General features: G+C 39.8%; 1 protein-coding gene across 1 annotated transcript in view; it reads right to left on the bottom strand.

Annotated features, from left to right (window-relative positions):
* Positions 1-263: 263 nt before the first annotated feature.
* Positions 264-26552, bottom strand: part of RAP1A (RAP1A, member of RAS oncogene family) — an 86895-nt gene continuing 60606 nt past the window's right edge. Inside the window, exons 2-8 of the mRNA XM_062191965.1 lie at positions 21606-21689; positions 17753-17821; positions 13655-13711; positions 11074-11214; positions 8843-8986; positions 3791-3906; positions 264-952 (exon numbers count right to left, since the gene is read on the bottom strand). Coding sequence (XP_062047949.1) covers positions 3820-3906; positions 8843-8986; positions 11074-11214; positions 13655-13711; positions 17753-17821; positions 21606-21662 — 555 coding nt within the window. The 5' untranslated portion in view covers positions 21663-21689 and the 3' untranslated portion in view covers positions 264-952; positions 3791-3819. The remainder of the gene's footprint in view (positions 953-3790; positions 3907-8842; positions 8987-11073; positions 11215-13654; positions 13712-17752; positions 17822-21605; positions 21690-26552) is intronic.

The following is a 26552-nucleotide window of genomic DNA, read 5'->3' as shown; positions in this document are numbered from 1 at the left end:
TATTCAATAGGATACAGTCTTTAAGATCAGGAGAAGATATACAAAACTATTCTGTGTAGTCTGATGTACTGTATAGTAGGAATAAATATATCTAGAACAGAGAGTGCGAGGCTTGTTCCTAGAGAAATCACCAGTTAGCATCGCTTAAAGTCAGGTGTTCTGCAGACACCAGGCAGAAAGGAGCCACTGTCGCATTTAAAACAATGTGGTCGTTATCAGATAAAAGCTCTAAATCTATAAACAACAAAAACACACAAACCAAATGAAAATGTACTAAAATTTAATCATCCATAAAAGCTGTAATTTAATCTGACAGTAAAACACAAGAAGCAATATTAGAGTTGGTTTAGTATATTATATATTTTAGCTTTGAAAGCCATAGAAATCAGTTATCCCAGTTTTTTTCCTATAAAAGACCCATTTTTTCCAAAGCATTATGCACAAACAATTTTAATTAGAATATAATGACAGATGATATTTCATAATTTTTAAATATAAAATGAAGTCAATGACTCAAAAAAGTTATCTGCTGCAGTGAGTTTGAGGGGGAATTCCATAATCTATATCATTACAGATATAAAGTATAATGGTTCAACTTTTTAGTGCTTGATAGGGGAATCATGATAAAAAGGGCAATATGAAATCATCTGATTATAGTAGCAATATCTAACATTTGAAATGCATCCATGCTCGTTTGTATAATCATATTAGAGTCAAGTATATTTATTTTCACATCTGTTATAACTGCTATTGCAAAGGAGAAATACTATTGTCTTATTTTCCAAGAGATATACACAGAGCAATTTTTTTCTCCAGGGAACTTGTGCAAACCAATATAGGATCTAAATTCTTCACATAATATATAAAACAGGAGAAGCCTCTTCAGATTTATTTTTTGAAGTCTGGAATGCTGGCACTTCCCAATTAGGCAACAGTTCTTCATTCCTGTAATCTAGAACATTGAACAGACACAAAGAAACATGTTACGGTTAATCTCCTGATGTCAGAAGACGGTAGTAAACAAGCAGATATCTAGTAACACAGAAAGAAACAATGGTTTTGGATGATCTTTACTAGAGAACTAAATTGTACTAAACACTTACAGTAGTAACAGGGCTATTTTAAATTCCCCTTAAAAATGCTGAAAACGAAATCAAATATAGAAAGTTGAGTTCACAGGAGGAGAATGGCCAGCGCATCTCGCTGATCCGAAGCCAGGAGCCAGGTGTTTCTCCTGGTCTCCCATGGGGTGCAGGGCCCAAGCACTTGGGCCATCCTCCACTGCCTTCCCGGGCCATAGGAGAGAGCTGGACTGGAAGAGGAGCAACCAGGACAGAATCCAGCGCCTCAACAGGGACTAGAACCCGGTGTGCCGGCGCCGCAGGCGGAGGATTAGCTTAGTGAGCTGTGGTGCCAGCCCATATCTCAGTACTTTTAGAAGTACAGAAATTACATGGCACTTCAAGTTTACACCCACAATAAAATGCACTGCCAAATATTCCAACGGCTAAGTTACGTATTACTTGGGATTATCAAACATCCACTGAGATCTGAATGACTTATTCAGTAAGTTCATTACAAGATGGATTACAAACCAGAGTCCAAGAATTCACGCAACCAGGATGAAAGTTGTAGCACTAGATCTAGGCTAAGATATCTCTCCTCTAAGGTAAAGCTCACAATATGCCATCACATTGCTGGGTGTGTATGAATAAAGCTAAAAATCACAATAGACCAGGAGGTGGCACCTTTTCCTTTTAACATAAGCTAAAAGGACATTTTCTGAGATTGGGAAATTAAACTAGGAGTGGCTAAGGTAACAGTATCATAAGCAGTCAACTGTAAGAGCATGAAATAATATATTTAAGAAATGGAACTGGAGCCCTCATTTTCTCTACCTTTGCACTCTTACCTAAACACACACACACACGCACCAGCCATCTTAATAATCACTTTCATGGAACTAATGATTAAAGTTCCTGAATCAAGGCTTCGCTAAAAGCTGAAGTTAGCAAGCCCTGGCCAGAAGCCTTTAGAGGCAACGCCCATGGCCTTTCCTCCTTTCTGCCCATTTTCTCTCCGCTCTCACCCACAATTACCCAACGAAGACGTTCGCTCACATGCCTCGGCAAGCCCACCATGGCGCTCTGGGCAGAGGTAATCCACTAAGTCTTACCAGAGCTTAGGAGAGCTAATGTAACCAACTCTCCAACCAAGTTTAGTAATATTCACATAATTAGCATCAAATTACATCACAAATTCACTTCATGAAAATATTCTTTCTTAGTTATTTACAAAATTGTTGACTTAGAAACTGTTTAGGGAATGTAAATACATAATTAAAACAGATGTCCCAGAGGGCCAGATTTCACTTGATAAGCACCTTAAATGCTGCCACTAATTTCTTTCCAATGAGTCAGCACAATTAATGAAAACTTAAACGGTACTTAAAGTCAACTACCTCTCGGAAGCCTACAGATGAAATGGTTTCTCGAAAGAAGTCAATCTACACACCTGAGAGAAAATGACTACCAGGTAAACTAGAACGTGATGACAGCACATATTGTTCATTAAAAAGATATACACCATTGGCCGGCACCACGGCTCACTTGGCTAATCTTCCCTGAACTAACGGAAGGAAGACCTTTCTCTCTGTCTCCGTCTGTAACTCTCTCTCTCTCTCTCTCTCTTTCTCTCATTGTCTAACTCTGCCTGTCAAAAATTTAAAAAAAAAAAAAAAGGATATACACCACCAATTTTGGGGAGGATGTGGAACTTATGAACTGGTCTGATCACTTTGAGAAACTTTTTAGCAGCTGTTCCTATGTTTAGCATATTACCCAATCATTCCCTTCCTAGATATACAGCCATCAGAAATGTATGCACATGTGCACATACATACGCGAGTATGGCCAGTATAATTTTTTTTTTTTTTTGACAGGCAGAGTTAGAAAGTGAGAGAGAGACAGAGAAAAAAGTCTTCCTTCCATTGGTTTACTCCCCAAATGGCTGCCACGGCTGGCTGCGCCGATCTGAAGCCAGGAGCCAGGTGCTTCCTCCAGGTCTCCCATGCGGGTGCAGGGCCCAAGCACTTGGGCCATCCTCCACTGTCCTCCTGAACCACAGCAGAGAGCTGGCCTGGAAGAGGGGCAACCGGGACAGAATCCAGCACCCCAACAGGGACTAGAACCCGGGATGCCGGTGCCACAGGCGGAGGATTAGCCAAGTGAGCCGCGGTGCCGGCTCAGTATAATTCTTAAAAATGTATTTTTGAGTGAAAGAAGCCAGACATAAAACAACATAGTACATATAAAGTTCATAGGCAAAACTAACCCATGGTGTTAGAAATCAGGATGAGGTTCATTTGGGGAGAAATAACTACTATTGATATATATGGGTGTATTCACTTTGATATGATTCACCAAATGTGCACTTATGCCTTCTTGTTGCAAAAGGAATCACTGTTTTGCTTCAATTCAGCATGTATTTGGGAATTATCTAGGTAGGCATCTATTCACTCAAGCCATATTTTGAGCACCCATTCTGTAGCAGGCACTGGGGACACAATGTAAGTAAAACAGACATGGTCCTTGCTCCATACACTCTTTAGAATCTCCTGAGGACAAGGCAAATTATTCAAGAGATGAGCATATCTACAAGTAGGTATCCCAAGTACAAGTTACAAAAGTCCAGAAATACTCTAATAGGTAAAATGGGAAGGGGTTAAAACTGGGACAAATCCAAACTATGAAGATAAGAAAGGCATCTGGCTCTGCTTTTAGCATCTTACCTGGCTCAGAGCTGCTGCTGACTCCGGGTCTAGAGCAGCAGACATGATTTCTTTTTAGGCTTCTTCTTTTCCACTGGTGTTTTCCTATTTATCTGTCTGACCAGGTCATAAAATATCTAAGTTAAAGAAAAATGAAAAATCAGTTTTAGTCAACCAACATTTCAGATTGTGCTCCAAAGAACAACTTCGGTTCTGTTAAGTATTATTCTGATCTATATTTTGCTACTCTGTTTTAAAATCAGGTTTTTTAGAAGTCCCAGCCAAATCAATCAGGATTCACCTCTTCATGATGAAGGAAATGCATTTGCTCTTACTCAACATTAAATTAAGAGAAAGAACTGATTGTAAAAACAAGGTACTGAAAACTTTAAACTTACAGAAAAGTTGCAACAATGGAATCAAGAACTTCTGTACTTCTGTATACTTTCTTTACATTCACCAATAAGTAACATTTTGCTACTTTTTAAAAAAAAATATATTTACGTCTGATGGTATTAACTTTTTTTTTTTTTTTTTTTTTTTTTTTTTTTGTGATAGGCAGAGTTAGACAGTGAGAGAGAGAGACATAGAGAAAGGTCTTCCTTTTCTGTTGGTTCACCTCCCCAAATGGCCGCTACGGCTGGTGCGCTGTGCCAATCTGAAGCCAGGAGCCAGGTGCTTCCTCCTGGTCTCCCATTCAGGTGCAGGGCCCAAGGACTTGGGCCATCCTCCACTGCACTCCCGGGCCACAGCAGAGAGCTGGCCTGGAAGAGGGGCAACCGGGACAGAATCCGGCACCCCAACCGGGACTAGAACCCGGTGTGCCGGTGCCGCAGGCGGAGGATTAGCCTAGTGAGCCGCGGCGCTGGCCCATTTTGCCACTTTTACTTTCTCTCTCTCTCTCTCACACACACACACACACACACAAACCCTTATTTTCTGGACCATTTGAGAGTAGTTGACTAAGTATTTCCTAAAAACGAGGATGTGCTCTTACATAATCATATTAAATTAATTAGATTCAAGACATTTAGGCATTAATACATTATTTTGCATTGCCTGACAGTGAAAATCCCACTTTTGTCAACTGTCCCAGAAATATCTTTTACAGTAATTTCCCTCATAGGGAGAGGATCCAACCAGGACCACACACTGAATTCATTTCCTGTCACCTTAGTCTCCTTCAGTCTGAGCAGTTCCCTGGCCTTTGTCTTTCAGGGTACTGTCACATCTGAGGAACAAAGGCTGGCGGTGTTACAGAAGTCTCCTCACCTTGTCTGAGGTTATACATTGTTAGTTGGAACAGGACAAAAACGACAGTGTACCCCTTCTGACGTGTCACATGTAGACCAGGCCCTTGCTTTTCTGCTTGCCCTATTTTAGTGATATTAATTTCATTTGGTTAAAGCTAAAAATAGCAAAAGTCTACTGCTCCTTGAAGTAACAAAGGTTATCTGCTAATAAATCATTTGGATGAAAAGTGTAAAGTATCAGATAAAAATATAATGCTACTTATTTCACAAAAGCAGATTATTTAATTCTGAGATGTTTATATAGTTTCATAGCACTGGGTATGCCAAAGTGTTGAGACATAAAATGTATCAGTTGAACTTGGCTTTTTGCTATGAAATGCAAACACTCATTTACCAGTGACTTGGAATAAAACCAAATATCACAGACACCCTTTATTACTCCTCATCTAGAATAAACAGTGCTTTTGCAGAAGTGGATTTTGGAAATGTACTGGCTCTAAGGGGCATAGGGACAACTGGCAAACTCTGAATATACTTGTATACCAAACACAGATCGGGTCAATGTCAATTTCCCTCATTCAATAATTGTTTTGTAGTTATATAAGAGAAGCCTTTGATCTGAGGATATACTTTTTAAATTATTTAGGAGTAAATGTGTGTGATTTCTAGAAATGTGGCAAAATTTTAACTGGTGAACCTGGATGAAGGGTAAACAAACTTTTAATTATGCTTAAGTCTTTTGAGTAAAACTTAAAAGTACCATTTAACTCCTAATTATCTTATTTCTAAGAAAAGTTTGAAAACAAAAAATATACAAGCAAAATGGTAGTTTGTTTTTCAACTCTAATGCCTGCATGAATTTATTGTGTAGAGGCCATGAATGGAATCTCATTGGTTCCCTAGGCTCAATGTATAAACTATAATATGAAAAATAATAAAAAGACAAACTAAAACAGTAAATAAAAAGCACATATAGTTTCTATTTTGGTTTCTTTATACTACTCAGTTTCCAGTTTCTGGTATTTACTATAATAGAGAGGTAACTAATTTTTGTAGTATTATTCTAAATGATTTCTTTGGGAAACATTGCCTACCTCACAGCAGTAGATGGTTCAGTGATGAGGGCAAGTTGGAACTATAATATCTGGTTAGAAATGCTGAAAGTCCCCAGCCTACGTTCGTCCTCATCTCTCTGAACTATAGAAAAATCTGAAGGGAATACAGAATAGAGTTTCTCAATCCCTACCCCATTCCTAAATTGGGATGTCTTGATTCCAATTACTATTCCTATAGCACAGAACAATTAATTCTTGATCAAGATTGATGTGATTCTGTTATAACTACCTTTTAGAATTTACTAAAGTGGTATGGTTAAAACACACATCTCAGAGAATTAGAGGGCTCTCTGGCAAAGCAGTATGTCCTGCCTATTTTCCAATCTGAGGCCAGGAGTGGAATATTGGGAAGGTATAATCCCTCTAGCTTCAGGCATTTAGAAATCACATAAACATTTACAATGCTTAAGCTAAGGCACTCTTAATTATCAAAGGTATCCAATAGCTGGATTATCAGGCTATAAAGAGAAAAACATTTAAAAAATCAAATTATTATACTCAAGAATTTCTATCTTGAAGCTGGTGTGTTTTCTAAAACAGTAAAGATTCTTAGGATGGCTAATATACTTCATTTTGTTTTATTATTTTTCCATCTATTTTCATAAACACTCGTCATGTCAAAGGTCAACTTTAACAAGACTGCTATGAAAAAACAGCTGTGCTGTACTGGCAGTTGCAATTCAGAGGAGGGTTAGTAGCATGCAGGCTTCTACAAACACGCGATGCTACAAGGTGAGGAGACGTTCCTCTCCATGGTGTTCTGCCTACCAAGGGAGAGATCCCAGGTGCAGAGCCTGCATCAAACTAGTAAGGAACTGATTCCTGCAGCCAATCATCCTGTAGAGTGTCCTCACACCACTGCTCCAAAACCCAAGCACATTCTACCAATCTCAATGCATTCTTTCATAAAGTTAAAATTTTTTTAAAAAAGAAAAAAAATTAAAAATTTAAAACTTTATTATTAACCACATCTTTCAAAATAAGCTGTAGCAAACTGTAATCCTACAAAAGAGAAAATGGAGCTGGAAGCATATTCCGCATTTCCTTTCACCTGCGTGGCAGTGGCAGGTCCTGTTCTCTCTATTAGGATGTAAACCTCCTAAGGGCAGGAGTGTATCTGTCAGGATGAATATCACCTGTTACCTGGGTGTCTCATACAGTACCATACACATAGTATGTACTCAGTAAGTATTTCCTGAAGAAGTTAAATCTGTTGATTTCTTATTTTTATGTAGTTTTAAAAATGGTTTTGTAAAACACATGATTTGTATCTAGCATGTTTAAGTGTTTTCTACCAGGCACTTAAGGTAACTTGGCCATTTTAAAAGTCAGATAATAGTCTACAATTATCAATCAAGGAAAAGGGATCTACAAAATCACAGATCAGAGAGGACAGCAAGAGAATCACAGAACTCTGATAGCCGAATCTGCTCTTCTCTCACCGGTGCCCTAAATAACATGAACTCTGGCCCGTTCTGATGATCCACGAATGACAAGCACACACGCAAGAGAAAGGAAAGAGAAAGCCCACTCCGCTTTGTTTTTAAACAAGGTGCACAGTAAAGTTAACAAAAGGAAAATGATCCTTGATTGATGGGGGCAGTTAGGAACTGCACTAAATTTTAGGACCCTAGAAAACAGGCCGTTTACACCCAGACGTGTAGCTTACTTGCACAGCATTCCTGTCTAGAGCTAGCTGTCAAGAGAGTGGAGTGTTTAACTCAGGGGTGGACGGATACACGCAGACGCACGGACACGGACACACACACACACACACACACAGTTGATGCAGCTGCTGTATCAGCTCTAATGGTCTGAGTGGATCCCAGTTACATGTCCACACTCTCACAAATTCCTTTTCTTTCCATCACGCACCAAAGGCACGGCAAGATTCAGAACACCAAATCTTGTGATTCCAAAGGTAGCAACATCATTTTGTGCAACAAAAACTTCTTATAATAAACTACTTTGATTGCTGTGTTTCCTTACTTGACTTTATTTTTTAAAATTTTTTTTTTTATTTTTTGGACAGGCAGAGTGGATAGTGAGAGAGAGACAGAGAAAAAGGTCTTCCTTTGCCGTTGGTTCACACCCTCCAATGGCCGCTGCAGCCGGCGCATCGTGCTGATCCGAAGCCAGGAGCCAGGCGCTTCTCCTGGTCTCCCATGCGGGTGCAGGGCCTAAGGACTTGGGCCATCCTCCACTGCCTTCCCGGGCCATAGCAGAGAGCTGGCCTGGAAGAGGGGCAACCAGGACAGAATCCAGCGCCCCAACCGGGACTAGAACCCGGTGTGCCGGCACCGCAAGGCAGAGGATTAGCCTGTTAAGCCACGGCGCCGGCCTTCCTTACTTGACTTTAGAACCCATTTACATGCATCTAGACAGATAATTACTACAACACAGGGTGATATGACAGTTCTGAAACACCACTTTCTGGCAAATCATTCAGAGGCTTATCAGGATTTTATACAAATTCTTTAACTTTCTTGACAAAAAAAATTGAAGTGTCCTCATTATAGCCATCAAAATGATACTATGCAAGTTAAAGAATAAGGTTTCTAGAAATAATTAGTGTTTTGTATAAAGTGACAGAAACACAATTGCTTAGAAGAACAAAAGGTTTTCTTAAAAAATTTTTAGGTGTTAATTAAAGCCAAGGAAAATAAAAAGGCATTTATTTGTGCTGCCCAGCAGCTGTAGGTTACCTCATTAACATTGATCTTTGACTTTGCAGAAGATTCTAAAAAGGCACAGTTACACCATTGTCTTGCTAAATTCTGGCCCTGTTCCTTGCCAACTACTCGCTCATCTTCCAGGTCACATTTATTGCCAACCAAAATCATTGGAACCTACGGGAAAGAAGAAACATAAAATGAGCAACGAAATACTTATTACTTGCTCTCTTACAAATAACCAATTATCTGCCACTAACTGAAATTTATTAGGATTATTAGGTTCACTATATATATATATATATATATATATATATATATATACATATAGTATTGTAGTAATTATATTTATGTATGCTGGGGGGGAAAGGGTAAATACCAAAAAACATGGAAGAGATCCTATCACAGTCATATGCTTAATTATTTTAGGAATATAATCCCCAGATTCTCATGTCGACTATTTGTGATAGATGAATACCAAGTAGAAAACTCTGAGAGGAAAGAAACTTCTTGCAATACAGAGAATCTGCTCATTGGACCTGATTTAAGTGCTTCATCTCACAGACAAAACAAACGCTCAAGTAATGCCAAGACCAACATAGAAATAGGTCCTATATCTATCTACATTTAACGTCTAGATTTGAAAACCTGTCTATAATTGAGGAGTTAAAAAAGATGAACAATAAAAATAAAGCCAGAAAGTAGTTATGTGTTCCCTTTTTTCTCCGTATCACAGATGCTCAGCCACATGTAGTTATGACTTCCTATTTCCAGTAAAATAGACAGCCAACAAAATTTACTAACTTTCTTAGTAAAAGGGCGTCAAGAAAACAAAGTCATTTGTTTGTAAGGACAAATATACACTATACAAAGGAAAGAATTTAGGAGAGACTGGTGGAATGGGCAATTGTCACAAATTAGACTAAACCCATCAGACATTTTCAAATCCATCTTTTTTAGTTTATCATACAGGATAGAGGGATTAACATAACTAGGGCTCAGTGACTTGCAAATAATTGCCTATGAAAACAACTTTCTTAGTCATGGAAAGGAAGAAAACTACTCATTAGGTCACAGTTGGTTATGAGTCAATGGTGTAAAGCCCTTCCACCTACAATATTACTAAAGTCAAGGTCATGAGTATATGTATATGCTCCCATTAATAATTGGAGAGAAGACACAAAAACAGCTGAAACTGTGTATCCTAATTTGTACGACCGAAAAAAAATTCTTTGCTGTTCAAAACTGAGGTAAACATGAATTATATATTTCATCCTGGCAAAAATGTTATTTTTAATTTAGACAACATTTCCAAAGCAAAATTAAATTTTAAAAAATCCAGCTAATTAAATGCTTTAACATAATTCCAAGGGGAAAAACCTGCATGTAAGCAAAAACTCTATCAATAGAATAGAAATAGAAAGAATATACCATTATGGCTCTGTTCAGTGTTCTTTGACCACTGTTTCTGACGTAACTACCAGCTTCCAAAGCTCAAGTCCTACTTTTTTTTTTCCGCAGTCAGCAAGTTTATATTTTGTTGAAGTCACATAGATGATGTGACAAAAGCACACAACTGAATGACATCACTGGTTTGTTAGAACTCACAGTGCATTACCAGAATACATCAAGGTGGCTCCTCTACACGGAGGGCTGCAGAGTGAAGTCTCATTTCTTACTCAAAGTACTTTTATTAAGATTTGCTTATTTATTTGAAAGGTAGAGTTAGAGAGAGGGAGAGACAGAGAGATCCTCCATCTGCGGGTTCACTCTCCAGATAGGACTACAACGGTTGGGGTTGGGCCAGGCTGAAGTCAGGAGCCTGGAATTCTATCCAGGTCTCCCTATGTTGGTGGCAAAATCCCAAGCACTTGGGCCATCTTTTGCTGTTTTCCCAGGCACAGTAGCAGGGAACTGGATGGGAAGTGGAGCAGCCGGGACTCAAACCAGCACTCATAAGGGATGCCAGCATTGCAGGTTTAACCTGCTGTGCCCTGTGAAATACTTTTTGAGTTTTCTTTCTTTATTGCATGTTTTACCTACATGGCATAATGAGCACTTGATCATATATCTCCTCATTTTACAAACACCTCAGCATATAATTTGCAAGTTAATTCTGGAAGCTTTATGAATTTTGTTTGCTTCAGGGATCTTTTGGCATGTGGAAGATAGCTTCCAAATCCCCTACTGGTAGAATAAACAGAAAAATTTTTATTTCGCTGAAGAAAAATAGCGCTATGTTTCTTAGAGAAAAAGATACTTACATCCTCTGTGTCTTTAACCCGTAAAATCTGTTCCCTCAGGTCCTGTAAGTCATTAAACGTGGACTGAGCTGTGATTGAATATACCAGTGCAAACCCTTGGCCATTCTTCATATACAAATCCCTCATTGCTGTAAATTGTTCCTATAAGAAAACATGCATAATTATAAAAGTCTAAAGCTCCTGAATATAACAGAATAATCAGAAGCAAGCTAGTTATTTTTCCCTTTTAAATCACATGCTATTATGACAGAAACACAAGATGGAATACATAGTTTCTAGTAATTGAGGTCAATGTTCCTGTTCCCTACCAAGGTGAACAGAAACAGTGATAACAAAACTATAGGATTAAAAGGAATTTCCATCTTAATCTGCTTTTCTGTGACTTAGAAGAACTGTACCTAATTCTCTTTTTATACACATATCTTAATTTTGCTTGGAAACTCATGACATAACCACTGCCCAAGTGAAAACAATCAGAAGCATAAACTCAGTCCTCAACTGTGACTTAATCATCAGGCACAGACAATCTCGATCACTTATTGGCAAACCGATTCTTCTGATGAGAATGTGTTCATGTATTCTCAATTTTAAAACTTGGAGAAAATGAGAACACTTCAAGGACTATCCATGTCCTTCGTCAGATTCACTACTGTTAACATTTAGTTCCTGAGCTACAGTCACATCAAATTAGAGTTCTGTTTTAAGTCTATTTCTTCTTATTTGGTGATTATCACTACTATATAATTATAAATATTAGTATAAAACAGAATTATATAAACTAGGTACTTTATATACAGCATTAAGAAAGCAAATATGATAAAATATTTAAAACATATATACAAGTATATTTTGGGTCTTTGTAATTCTATGTTTTACACCGTCACATCTTTGGATCCACAATTTTCTGAAGGGTTTGCTGCCTTGGCTTCCTGGCTTCCCATCATCATTACCTCTATTTTGTATACAACATCTGAAATAGTTCCAGTTGTTCCGCCCTGGCTGATGTAGTCACTGTGGATTTCAGGAAGTCTGCTACGCTACCACTCGTTATCCCTAGTCTTAGGTGTGCCAAAGAACTATGCTGAGTTTTCTACGCTATTGGCAGTGCATTTTTCTGAGAAAGGTATTAAAACTGGGGGTTTCCTGGAATTTTCATTTATAAACTATGTTCCAGAATAGCATCATTACAGTAATAAATTGTGCCATCATCTAAATACTTAAATATGTAATAAATGACAAAATATATAAAACACAAATAGAATTGTTACAAATACTAGCATCAATATTCCTATGTACTCTTGATAGAATATTTTGTTATTCATTTTATTTTATCAAAAGAATAAATACATATAGGCAACTTGAGTTCTGAAAATCCAATTTTAAAAAAGACCTTACAGTACCAACATGGTTGGTGTTACCCCCTACTGAGAATGTCCACCTCTTCCTTAAGGACATTCTTTTTTTTTTATTATTATTAAATATTTATTTATTTGAAAGGCAGCGATACAAAGAAAGAAGGAGGGAGACACAGAGGTATCTTCCATCCACTGGTTCATTCCCCAAATGGCTGTAAGGGCTGGGGATAGGCCAGGCTGAAGTCAAGAGCCAGGAGCTTCTTCTGGGTCCCCTAAGTGGGTATGGGGGCCCAGATACTTGGGCCATCCTCTGATGCTTTCCCAGGTACATTAGCAGGGAGCTGGATGGGAAGTGGAGCAGCAGGGACTTGAACCAGCACCCAATTGTTAGGATGCCGGCACTGCAGGCAGAGGCTTAACCTTCTCTGCCAAAGTGCTGGCCTCACCCTAAGGACATTCTACGAGATTCATCCATTCAATAAATATCCAGAGGCCCCTGTATGTGCCAGACACTGCTGTAGCACTAGAGAAAGGATGGTGAACGAGAGAGGTAAAAATCTCTGAATAGCAACAAAAACAAAGTATAAAAGTATGCAGGGTGGCTGTACAAATACTACATGGACAAATAAAGCATGGGAGGAGGAGACGAGTCTCTTTGGCAAGAGGGAACATTAGGTCATAGTTTAGAAGACGATGATCAGAGAAGGCCTCACAGGTAATAGCTGAGGAGGATCTGAAGGAGGCGAAGGAGAGAGCTCTGTGGCGTGCAGAGAAGAGCGTCCCAGGCACTGGGAACAGCAAGCGAAAACGCCTGAGGGGAAACAGGCAGAGCATCTGAGAAGCTGCAGGGAGACAGGCCTCTCTGAGAAACCAGGGGACTACAGGTGGTGGGGGCCAAGGGAGGGAGACAGAGATGACTTAAATTCACAGAAATGCCTATCTTAACTAACATTCTAGATGTAAAATAACTTAAATTCTAAAGCATTGATTATCACACTCTTTACTCCAATAGGAAGAGAAGAAACCAACACAGATTCTACAGGTGAACTCAATATGTGGCATTGAATACATCACAGCGAATTTCATACACACAGAATTTAAGATGACCTACATTCACAAAATTTGTTTGTAATCAGAATGATTATTTTTACTGGGAATTATTCAGCAATTCTGACAAAACCCGTTCACAAATTAACAGCTATCAAAGAAAGACAGAACGTCCTTACTGTCCCTGCCGTGTCCAGGATTTCGAGCATACACTGTTGGCAGTCTACTTCAACTTGCTGTGGGTAGAAAAAAAGACAACATGAAAATGGAACATCAGAAACTCATTCTTTCTGCTCCCACCTCTTCACTCACAGTATCTAACAATGACAAAGCATTTCTTCAGCACTCTGCTGTATAGGCTGGGATAAACATGGTACTATAATAAAGAACAGGGGGCTCACCAACATTCTATTAATATTATAGAAGCCAGGATAGTTACTGTTGAGTGTAGCTACTTTCCCACCACTGTAATAATTCTCATTTGTTGTTATTAAAAAGTAAATGATCATTCTTTGGAATTTAAGAAAAACAGCAAGAAACAGATACAGTTCTAACAGGAAAAAAGTATACATATATGTATATTTATAACTTCTTCACAGAATACAAAATTTAAAACTTATTAAATGGCTTAAAAGGCACACAAGAAGCAAGAAGCTTTTTTTTTTTTCTTTTTAAGATTTATTTTATTTATTTGAAAGACAGAGTTACAGAGAGAGGTAGAGACAAGAGAGGTCTTCCATCTGCTGGTCCACTCCCCAGATGGCTGCAACGGCCAGAGCTGTGCCGATCTGAAGCCAGGAGCCAGGAGCTTCTTCAGGGTTTCCCATGTGGGTGCAGGGGCCCAAGGACTTGGGCCATCCTCTACTGCTTTCCCAGGGCCATAGCAGAGAGCTGAATTGGAAGAAGAGCAGCTGGGACTAGAAATGGCACCCATATGGGATGCCGGTGCTTCAGGCCAGGGCTGTGCCACAGCACCGGCCGCAAGAAGAGAGAGAGAGAGAGAGAGAGAGAGAGAGAGACAGAGAGACAGAGAGAGATATCTTCCATCTGCTGGTTCATTCCCCAAATGGTCACAACAGCCAGGGCTGGGTCAGGTGTAAGTCAGGAGTTTCTTCCAGCTCTCCCACACGTGTGCAGGGGCCCAATCATATAGGCCATCTTCCACTGCTTTCCAGGGGCATGAGCAAGGGAGCTGGATTAGAAGTAGAGCAACGGAGACTCAAACCAGTGCCCATATGGGATACTGGCATCGCAGGTGACGGCTTAACTCACTAAGTCACTAAGTCACAATGCCAGGCTCCACACAAGACGATTTTGAAGTAAAAAAGATTTGCCAACTCACCACATTCAAGTTAAAATTTTACTAAAGCATGCACAAAATCTAATTCATATGAAACTCTGACTTTAAAAGGGAACAGAAAAGTATAAACTAATCAACACAATCTAAACATTCTTTAAGACTAAGAAAAAGGCAGCTCTTTAGAAAAACCCTGTGTAAAGGTGAAATTTTATACACAGTATTGCACTTTCCACATCTTATAAAAAAGAAGGTTGGCCTAAAAAGATCAACTTTCGATCGTGTGAAAAACTTTTAATAAAGAAGGGATTAAGAAAAGTTAGTCCTTTAGTATTTTAGGTACAGATCTTGCTTTGTAGGTAGAAATTTAACCAGCAACTTACTATTGGGGAAAATTCCAGAAAAACAACCCTGTCTTCTAAAAATAAATGTATTAATCTACAGGCTATTTTAAACTCTGCCTCTGTACCAGAGGATTGGTGAGGAGTGCCACTGGTGTATGGTGCAAGTGTTTTTTGGTGACCTGCAAAATCTGTAACTGGACACATTCAATGACTAACGAATCAGTTCAGTACTTTCTCAATGAAACTACAGCACAATTCTGTTTCCAATTTGAAGACAGTAAAACTGCTTAGTCAGCACTGCTTGATGAACTTAACAAAAGATATAGCACTAATAAAAATACACTCTAAAAACACCTAACAAAGCAATCCTTTCCTATTTGTTGAAATGTAGGTTTAATCTATTTACTTACTTATCATATATTCTTGGCTATTAGTCTTTCATTAACACTGTTTTTTTCCACCACCCATGCTTAGAAATAAAATTAAGATTTTCCACAATTCTAGACCACATTACAATATTATTTTTTGTCAAAATCAATTATCTATGTTTTTTTCTTTCAGAGACTTATTTTATTTTAATTTTATTTATTTGACAGATAGTTAGACAGTGAGAGACAGAGACAGAGAGAAAGGTCTTCCTTCTGTTGGTTCACCCCTCAAATGGCTGCCACGGCTAGAGCTACACCAATCTGAAGCCAGGAGCCAGGTGTCTCCTCCTGGTCTCCCACACAGGTGCAGGCACCTGGGCCATCTTCCACCACCCTCCCGGGCCACAGCAGAGAGCTGGACTGGAAGAGGAGCAACTGGGATTAGAACCTGGTGTCCATATAGGATGCCGGCGCCACAGGTGGAGGATTAACCTAGTGTGCCACGGCGCCAGCCCGAGGCTTTTTTTTTTTTTTTTTTAAGATTTATTTATTTGAAAGGCAGAGTTACAGAGAGGCAGAAGCAGAGAGAGAGAGGTCTTCCATTTGTTGGTTCACTACCCAAATGGCTGCAACGGCCAGAGCTGGGCTGATCTGAAGCCAGGGGCCAGGCGCTTCTTCCAGGTCTCCCAGGTGGGTACAGGGGCCCAAGGACTTGGGACACCTTTTACTGCTTTCCCAGGCCATAGCAGAGAGCTGGATCAGAAGTGGAGCAGCCAGGACTCAAATGGAGCCCATATGGGATGTGAGCACCTCAGGTGGTCGCTTTACCCGCTACGCCATAGCACCAGCCCCAAGAGACCATTTTTTGACAGCAGATTTTGGGTCACAGCAATATTGAGGGGAAAGTAGAGATTTCTTGTGTATGAACTACCTGGACACACACATAGTTCCCCCACTGTTAACAACCTGCGCTGAGCAGCACATTTGTCACCATTGAGGCACCCACATCTACACATCATTATCAAGAGAAGCCCCCAGCTTACACTGAGGTTTTCTTTTGATATTGTATATATTCTGTGCATTTAGACAAAAATTTTTTTTTTTTTTTGGACAGGCAGAGTTAGTGAGAGAGAGAGAGAGAGAGACAGAGAAAGATCTTCCTTTTCCATTGGTTCACCCCCCAAATGGCAGCTACGGTTGGCGACCTGTGGCCGGCGCGCTGCACCGATCCAAAGCTGGGAGCCAGGAGCCAGGTGCTTCCTCCTGGTCTCCCATGAGGGTGCAGGGCCCAAGCACTTGGGCCATCCTCCACTGCCCTCCTGGGCCACAGCAGAGAGCTGGCCTAGAAGAGGAGCAACCGGGATAGAATCTGGCACCCCAACTGGGACTAGAACCTGGGATGCTGGCGTTGCAAATGGAGGATTAGCCTAGTGAGCTGCGGCGCTGGCCCTGACAAAACTTTCACTCACTGACTGGATAACTTCAAGAATAAAAGTGATCTTGAATTTTGTTAACAACTAATTATCAAAAATTTATGTACTAAAGTTAATTGAAAATGAATCTTAATGGAGAATGGGACTGGTAAGGAGAGAGGGAGGAGGAAGAGGGGTGTGAGTGTGGGTGGGAGGGTGGGTATAGCAGGAAGAATAACTATATTCCTAAAGTTGTACTTATGAAATTTGTATTCCTTCCAAAATAAATTTAAAAAAAGAACCATGCTTTATAGTCAGAGAAAAGATGGTAAATGAATTTACAAATAAATGCAGAACTGCTTGATATCTAAACAAACCAAATTTACATTTTATGTACAAGAATTTTTCACATTGTGGTTAATTTTCTTCAGATTAACTTTTATGAAATGGCTGAGAGGCAAACAAAAGCATACATAAACCACCTGGATGAACTAGACAGCACACTTAGCAAATCTGAAAAGCCTTCACATTTTTTTCTTATGTAGTCTATCTTTAGGGGTGTTTTAATCTATCTGACATCTTGGTAATGGTAAATAAATCAATATCCAGAAAAAAAATATGTACTGTTTATATGCAACTAGAAAATGCTGACACTAAAGAACAAATTACTAATAAGTAATAGAACATGGAGCTATTTAACTAGCATTCCTTAATATTTTGTCTAGGTGCAACTTAAAATGGATATAGAATATCTGTATCATTTCTCAAAACGTTTTTAAAAAGCGGCTCCATGGATCAAGTTTTAAGTAATAGGAAACTACTGTACTGTAAACGTGTATACAAGTTTCACTTTTACCTTTCTGTAGGAATCTTCTATCGTTGGGTCATATTTTTCAACGAAAATTCCCTGAACAAACTGAACTGTCTGGGAAGAAAAAAGAAAAAAAGTTAAGGACTTAAAAGAAAAACCCTTTGAATGTTACTTAATCTCACAAAACTGCAAAAATTAAATGAAATTATACTAAACACACACATATAAAATCACTTATTTTTCTTTCTTTCTTTCTTTTTTTTTTTTTTTAAGATTTATTTCTTTATTTGAGAGGCAGAGTACAGAGAGAAAGAAGTCTTCCATGCACTGGTTCACTACCCAAATGGCTGCCAACGGCCAGAGCTGGGCCAATCTAAAGCCAGGAGCCAGGAGCTTCTTCTGGGTCTCCCACGAAGGTGCAGGAGTCCAAGCACTTGGGCCATCTTCCACTGCTTTCCAAGGCCATAGCAGGGAGCTGAATCCAAAGTGGAGCAGCTAGGACTCTAACTGGTACCCATATAGGATGCTGGCACTGCAGGTGCTACACCATAGAGCCAATTCCAAAGGTTCTAAATTTTAAAGTCTAGCCAGAGTGGGGAGTGGGATTTAAATTTATTTAATGCCTATTTTATTCTGGGGACTGAACCAATCATTTTTCATTTATAATCACATTCAAATTTCATACTCAGCAATAGAATACTGTTCTTAATCTTTCTCTGTGTCTAATTTATAAATTAACCTTTATCAAATGCATGTATATAGGGGAAGAAACAGAATAAACTGGAATCGGGACTACTCCTGGTTCCAGGTGTCCACTGGGGGTCTTGGAATATCTCCCCCAAGAATAAGGTGGAACTACTATACTTTTATCTCTAAGATTTATATAAGCACACAGTAGAAACTATATTTATCACTCAGTAAATGAAAAGAAGTCACAAGGTAATTGTGAGACTTTTCCTAAACAGCTTCAAAACAAAGTCTGGTACAGTATTGACTAAAAGCAAAGGTAAGAATGTGGACTAAGTTTATCTAAAGTTAAATTACTCAGAGGAATATTCTATACACTGTCGAGCTTGAGCTAAACAGATTAACTTGAAGGCAGTAAACTCCAAACTTCCTTCTCTTACTGAGTTCCTAATGCTGAAAGCAAAGAATCACATCAAAAACATAATTCTTATCAAGGATTCAAATCATTGTGTCTTCTTAGTATAGCCCATAATTTAAATACGGAAAGTTAGTCTACAATGGCTTCCTAATATGTTATAGATTTGAGCAGAAGTTCTCAAAATATAGTCTAGGCAGAGGGTACTTGAGGTCAAGTGATTTCTCTAATAATACTAACATACACTCATTAAGTTACAGCCAAGTTTTCTAAAGGACAGAGAACATGGTGCTAACCCAAGAAGAATGAAGAAGCAGAACTCAAGTGTAAGTCAGCCATTAAGGAGCCTTGCAAAAATGAACAGTCATGCTTGTCTTGTTTCTTACTAAAAGTTAGTAAGCATTTCACTACTCCTCTTTGTTCTGGATTGTGATTTTACTTTCATACTGGCTGCCCTCCTTCTTCTTCCTATATCATCACTAAATTATTGCCTCCAGCATACAAATGCACTCCAGTATCTCTAATACCAAAACAAAAACATAACCCTCAACCTCGTGGATTCCTCCACCACCTGCGCCCTTTTCTGTTCTCCCTTACTATCAAATGTCTTCAACTGTGTAGTAGCAGTTCCAATTCCTCAGTTCTTTATTCTTCAGCCCATTCCAGTATGATTATGGCACCATCATCTCAATGAAGCTGCTGCCTTTGTTAGGTCCACCTCTCTCCACATTTCCCAGTCATCTCTTTCTACTGAGAATTCAAATAAACATGTATCTTTGACACTCAAGTACAGTACAAGATACATTCTCTGCTGGATCTTGCAACCCTACCTAGTCTCTAATGGTTGAGAGGTAATCAGAGCTCAGTCTTGGGCTCCTCTCCTCTTGATTCTCCCTAGACAATCTCATTCATTCCCACAGATTTCAAAATTGTCTCATTTACTTTTGAAAAGGTAATTCATGGACATAGCTCCAAATTTAAAAGGTTATGTGGTGGTAACTATACCAACTCGCTACCCTTGTCCCAGCTACTCAAGCTAACTCCCAAGAAAGCAACCGGCATTATCAATAGCTTACTTAACCTTGCAGAGATAGTGTACCTATTTTATGGGTAGCTCTCCTCAGCTCCCACCTTAAAAAAAAAAAAAAAAAAAAAAAAAAAAAAAAAAGACACAAATGGTAGTCTCACTGGTAGTTTTTCTCTCTCTAAATAATACATCTTGGATTTCATTACCTATAAGTATATGTAGAGCTTTTGTATTCTTAATAATGGCTGTATTGTATTTTACCATGAATTATCAATTAAATGAGTTTAATTAGCCCCTTATGGCAGGCATTTAGGTTGTTTCCAAACTCTTGTCATTATCCTTGACCATTATCATTTTGCACATATGAACTTGTACGCAGAGTAAATTTCCCAAATTTCAAAAAGACATCCTCAATCAATCTCCACAGAGACACTAGTTTAAATTCCTAACAGCAATATAATTCTCATGCAATTAAATGCCATCAACAAATTGATGGTATCCAAAATCCTATCACAGGCTTCTCTTTAGACTCTTATCTTGAAGAACCATTTTCTTTTTGATGCATTTACTTGAAAATCTCACAAATACACAAAACTGGACACGACTCTGATTTTTCCCTCTTTAATGTCTTCATTTTCCAGTGTTTACCTTCTTTTTTTCAATCCATTCATACAATGAATACCTCAAACTAGAAACCTGGGAATCATCCCTTAGGGCTTCCTCTCTTCTAGCCTCTATTTCAATCCATCACTAGGTTATATCAGCTCTACCACCTATTAACCCTCAAATCATCTACATCTATCTTGTTCGCCACCATGACCTTCATCTAGGCTTCCATAACAATAATCTGGTGTGCTGTGTTAACTCTCAATCTGTCATCCACATCAACTTTGCCTTTCTCCCCTAGATTACTCAACACAGAACAAAGTGTTCTCTTTAAAAACAAATATCCAGTTCTGTTATCACCATCCACCCCCCAAAAAACTCTGCCTTTAACGTCTTCTCATTGTTATGTGGAATGAGTCTGAAGTTCTTACGTGGCTTTCAGGTTATGCTCTGGACCCTGTTTCTCCCTCTCCTCATTTCCTTCCACTCTACTCTTTGTTCCCTCCTGTCCCAGCTTTACACTGACCTTTTACTCAGTTGTTCAAATACTAATTTAGGCCCACTTGTCACAGGTTCTCTCTTAATGATCTGTATTTTTCTTTCAGTGTATCCTTCTCACAATTATAACCAAGTAGTCCTTTGTGTATTTATTACATCTCCTCCACTATAACGTAAGCCCCATAAGAGACTGTGGATGTTTTTGTTCACTGTTGTGACCCTGCAGTCTGACACTGTAGAAACTCGGTAATTATTTACTGAATGAATACAGCATGTGTGCACAAAATAACTTTCATACCACTTAAGTCGGGGGTGGAGGCAGGGGAGTACTTATTCCACTAGAATCTGAAATAATCAGTTCCCCAACTGCAATGTTAATTCCTTAAAAATGAGAACAATCTCATTCCTCTTTGAATCACGACCACTGGCGCTCAACATACAAGGTGGACAATAAATACGTGGTAAGTGAAAGAATAAATGAGCCACCACCACAGGACTACCCATCTGTGCTTGCTGATTGACTCCCTGTCCTTTGTGGGCCAAACACCACACACACTGAAAATAATGCCACCTTTTCTCTTTAGTGACTAGACATCTGAAAGCAAGCAAATGTGAGCACTCTTCTTGTATTATACAAATTAGTTATAGTTAGTCAGCTAACTTACCAGAGCAGACTTTCCCACGCCTCCTGAACCAAGGACCACTAGCTTGTACTCACGCATGGTGTGGTCTGTTTAAATACTGACAATCTGAAAAACAAAAAAGAAAGAGCAAAAATTAACAAGCATGATAAAAACAGCCTATGAATGTATGACTATTACACCAAGTGTCGTATTTTGGTTTTTGTTTTCTTTTCTATTGAGACTATTAAGGGAACAACAGAGGCTACACAGCAAAAATCATGTAGATTTCAACCTAAGTCTATAGGACTACTTGACTTTGTCTAAAAAAAACCCCCATTAATTAATTAATTTATTTATTTAGTCGGAGTTACATAGAGTAAGTGAGAGAGAGAGAGAGAGAGAGAGAGAGAGAGAGAGATCTTCCATCTGCTGGTTCACTCCCCAGATGGCTGCCAATGGTCAGGGCTGGGCAAGGCTGAAGCCAGGAGTTTCTTCCAGGTCTCCCATGCAGGTGCAGGAGTTCAAACACTTGGGCCATCCTCTGCTGCTTTTCCAAGGCTATTAGCAGGGAGCTGGATCAGAAGTGGAGCAGCTGACACATGAACTGATGCCCATATGGGATGCCAGCATCCCAAATGGTGACTTTTACCCACTACACCACAGTTTATAGACTACTGCCAAACATTTTATTTTACTGAAGATCATCTTTCACTAGGCATCAATCATTAGTCTGTTCATGTTATTTCTAAGAGTGTTTGAAAACAAGATGATTATAACCAATAGTTGTCTTATAACTATAATCATGAACTCTATGCTTTGCAAAACTGTAATTTAAATAACATGTATTTTTTTGAAATGTTCACTCACAAGTTTAATATCATGTAAATACTATTTTACTTGCCAAAAAAATCACATCATAATTCTATACTATTTTGTGCATTAATGTATTATAGTTGAATTATGTAAATTGTCACCTTGAAAATTATTAGGATACAGGGGTTGGTACTGTGGTGTGGTGTGGTGAGTTAACCCACTGCCTGCAATATCGGCATCCCTTATGGGCACTGGTTCAAGTCCTGGCTGCTCCACTTTTGTTCCAGCTCCATGCTACTGCACCTGAGAAAGCAGTAGAAGATGGCACAAGTCCCTGCCACCCACTTGGGAGACACAGATGAAGCATCCAGCTGTTGTGGCCCTTTGGGAGTGAACCAGTAGATGGAGGATTCTCTACCTCTCCCCTCTTCTCTGTCTCTGTCTCTCTGCCTTTCAAACAAATAAATATTAATAAAATAAAATAAAATTATTAGCATACAGGTGGTTGAATGAAAGTGTCAAATTTAATAGGCAGGCATTAGCAATACACTCCATAAGGATCAACTTGCTAGAGAAAATAAATGGAATACAAACTTTTTTAATCTCATGGTTATTTTAAAAGGTTAAAAATAAAACCTATGAAATAAGGCCGGCGCCGCGGCTCACTAGGCTAATCCTCCGCCTGTGGCGCCGGCACACCGGGTTCTAGTCCTGGTTGGGGCGCCGGCTTCTGTCCCGGTTGCTCCTCTTCCAGGCCAGCTCTCTGCTGTGGCCCGGGAAGGCAGTGGAGGATGGCCCAAGTGCTTGGGCCCTGCACCTGCATGGGAGACCAGGAGAAGCACCTGGCTCCTGGCTTCGGATCAGCCCGGTGCGCTGGCCGCAGCGGCCACTGGGGGGTGAACCAATGGAAAAGGAAGACCTTTCTCTCTGTCTCTCTTTCACTGTCCACTCTGCCTGTCAAAAAAAAAGCAAGGAAAAAAATAAAACCTATGAAATAAGTTTCAACAGCCTAGTTAACTACTTATGGACTTTTTATCCTACAGTAAAGAGCTATAGCACCAGACAAAACATATGAAACAACTATTTGCAGACATGGGACAACAGGCAGTGGTAGGGCTGTGGTTTCCAAAAGATGGGAGAGAAATGAAGTGAGACCTGAACTCCCCTGGCTTTCTGCCTGGAGGCACTTTTCAGACTGGTGCAGGGAGGAAAATTCAAGAAGCGCCTGCAAGGACACCAGAGAAGCTGGAGTAATGCATGTCAACTTGCAGAAATCTGTATTTGGATCCATTTGAGTCTGTGGCCAAGCACTAAGCTGGACATGCATGTTTCAATTCCACAAGGTAAAGCAAAGAATGTATGGATACCTGTAAGCTGAACAATTTCAAGAGTTCATTCACATGGTACTAGGAAAGATGACTCTGACTAGAAAAGTCTTTCATTGAAATACCAGGAATTGACTGAAACTTCAGAAAATTCATGCTTTAGTAATAAATCTAGACAAGCCCTAAAGTAAATGATACTCTAGATGTTTCCTAATAAAATTTAAAACAAACTTCAAAAGGATGGAATTGATCTACATGTAAGGCAACTGCCTATTAGAAGAAAAGTCCAAAATTCTTTAAAATAAACAGAAAACAAATTCCATCACTCAACAATACAAAACTAACAATGTCTACCATCCAATCAAAAACTAATAAATATATGAAGAAAAAACAAAATGTGACCTGAAATCAGAGTAAAATAAGTTAATTAAAACAGTCTTAAAAAAGAGATAATGGAATTAACCATGAAGACTTTAAAACTGCTATTTATTTATTTATTTTTGACAGGTAGAGTTAAGACAGTGAGAGACAGACAGAGAGAAAGGTCTTCCTTTTTTTTCCCACTGTTCACCCCCCAAGTGGCCACTACAGCTAGGGCTGGTGTGCTGTGGCCGGCGCGCTGCGCCGATCTGAAGCCAGGAGCCAGGTGCCAGGTACCAGGTGCTTCCTCCTGGTCTCCCATGCGGGTGCAGGACCCAAGGACCTGGGCCATCCTACACTGCCTTCCCGGGCCACAGCATAGAGCTGGACTGGAAGAGGAGCAACTGGGACAGAATCCGGCACCCTAACCGGGACTAGAACCCGGGGTGCTGGCGCCGTAGGCGGAGGATTAGCCTAGTGAGCCGTGGCGCCGGCCTAAAACTGCTATTAAAAATAGGTTCAGGGGCCAGCACTGTAGCTCAGTGGGTTAAAGGCCCAGCCTAAAGCGCCGGCATCCTATATGGGCGCTGGTTCTAGTCTCGGCTGCTCCACTTCCAATCCAGCTCTCTGCTATGGCCTGGGAAAGCAGTGCAGATGGCCCAAGTCCTTGGGCCCCTGCATCCACATGGGAGACCCAGAAGAAGTTCCTGGATCCTGGCTTCGGATCAGCTCAGCTCTGGCTGTTGCAGCCATCTGGGGAATGAACCAGCGGATGGAAGACATCTCTCTGTCTCTACCTCTCTCCCTAACTCTTTCAAATAAATAAAATAACTCTTAAAAAAATTTTTTTTAAATAGGTTCAAGGATTTAAAGAGAACCATATGAAGAGAGAAGGGTAGACATAAGAAAAAGAACAACTAGTATTAAAAAAACAATATCTGAAATGGAAATATCACAGGATGGGATTAATAGTGTATTTAATACTGCAGAAGGAAAGTTCAAAATCCAAAGGCACAGCAATAAAATTACTCAAAAGGGGGCTGGTGATGCGGTTCAGTGAGGTTAAGCTGCCACCTGCAATGCAGGTATCCCCTATGGGCGCCGGTTACAGTACTGGCCATTCTGCTTATTCTACTTATCTAGCTCCCTGCTAATATGACTTGGAAAGCAGTGGGGGGTGATAATTGGGCCACTGCCACTCAATGTGGGAGATCCAGATGGAATTTCAGGCTCCTGCCTTCAGCCTAGCACAGCTCCAGCTGTTGTGGCCATTTGGGGAGCAAACCAGCAGATGGAAGATCTCTTTGTTTCTCCCTCTCTCTGTAACTATGCCTTTCAAATAAACAAATCTTTAAAATTACTCAAATAAATGCAGTAAAGAGGTGATAGGATGAGGGGAAAGGAGAAAGAAAAGAGAAGGGCATGGGGAAAGAAAAAACAGAAAAAGAACAGAATCACAGGACAATAATTATACTATCAGCCTAACAACTGCATAACTGGAATGGGGAAGGGGGTGAGTGACAAAACATTTTCCAGATCTAATAAAAAAACAGACTCAAGATATTCAGTGAGCCCCCTTTTCAAGTATATAAACACAAAGAAAATCACAGCAAGGAACAATAATCAAATTCCTGAAAAGCCTGTCAGAGAACATCTTACAAGAAACCACAGGAAGAAAGTTTAGACAGGAACAAAGTTAAGAACATATGTATCTCTGAGTGAATGTCAAAAAGAAAGGTGAGGCTGGGCTTTAGGGTGCAGATCATGGAGCCACCACTTGAGATGCCCACACACATTACTGGAGTGTCTGGTCTGAGTCCAGCTACTCTGTTTCCAATCCAGTTTTCTTTTAATGCACATCCTGGGAGGCAGCAGATGATGCCTCAAGTCCTTGGGTCCCTGCCACCCACATGGGAGACCTGGATGGAGTTCTGGGCTCCTGGCTTCAGCCTGGCCCAGCTTTGGCTGTTGCAGACATTTCAGGAGTAAACCAGCGATGGAAGGTCTCTTTTCCTTTGCCCCACTTGTTGTTCTGCTTTCTGAATAAGTAAATAAAGAAAAGGTACACAGCTGCACCAATCCTCTGGTAATTCTCTGTTCTCACACATAGGTAAAAAAAGAAGAGACTCTAAAATGTTTTTACAATCTCAGGTATACAAACTCTGAAGGCAAGGTAGAATCAGATCTCCTGATGAAGCTCAGAATTCCCTGCCCCAGAGAGTAGGAGGCACAGTTCCATGCTGCACTGGAATGAATGTATAGCGGCTTATTGCAGCAAACAGGGCAGCTGAATGAACGGCCTGTGCAACTGACCTTTCTGGAGTATCCAGTCGAGGTTCAAAGCAAGCTGGCTTAGTATCACCTGTTTTTATCAGTTCTCATCCTTCTGCTCATTCACTGGGAAAGCATGAAACAATGAAATGCAGAACGTATCTCTTCGACCTTAAAAATGAGTCTCAGAGGGCCAAGTGTTTGGCACAGCAGTAAAGAT

The sequence above is a fragment of the Lepus europaeus genome, chromosome 5, assembly GCF_033115175.1.
Source record: "Lepus europaeus isolate LE1 chromosome 5, mLepTim1.pri, whole genome shotgun sequence".
NCBI classification, from domain to species: Eukaryota; Metazoa; Chordata; class Mammalia; order Lagomorpha; family Leporidae; genus Lepus; species Lepus europaeus.
This window is presented reverse-complemented; position numbering and strand designations above follow the sequence as displayed.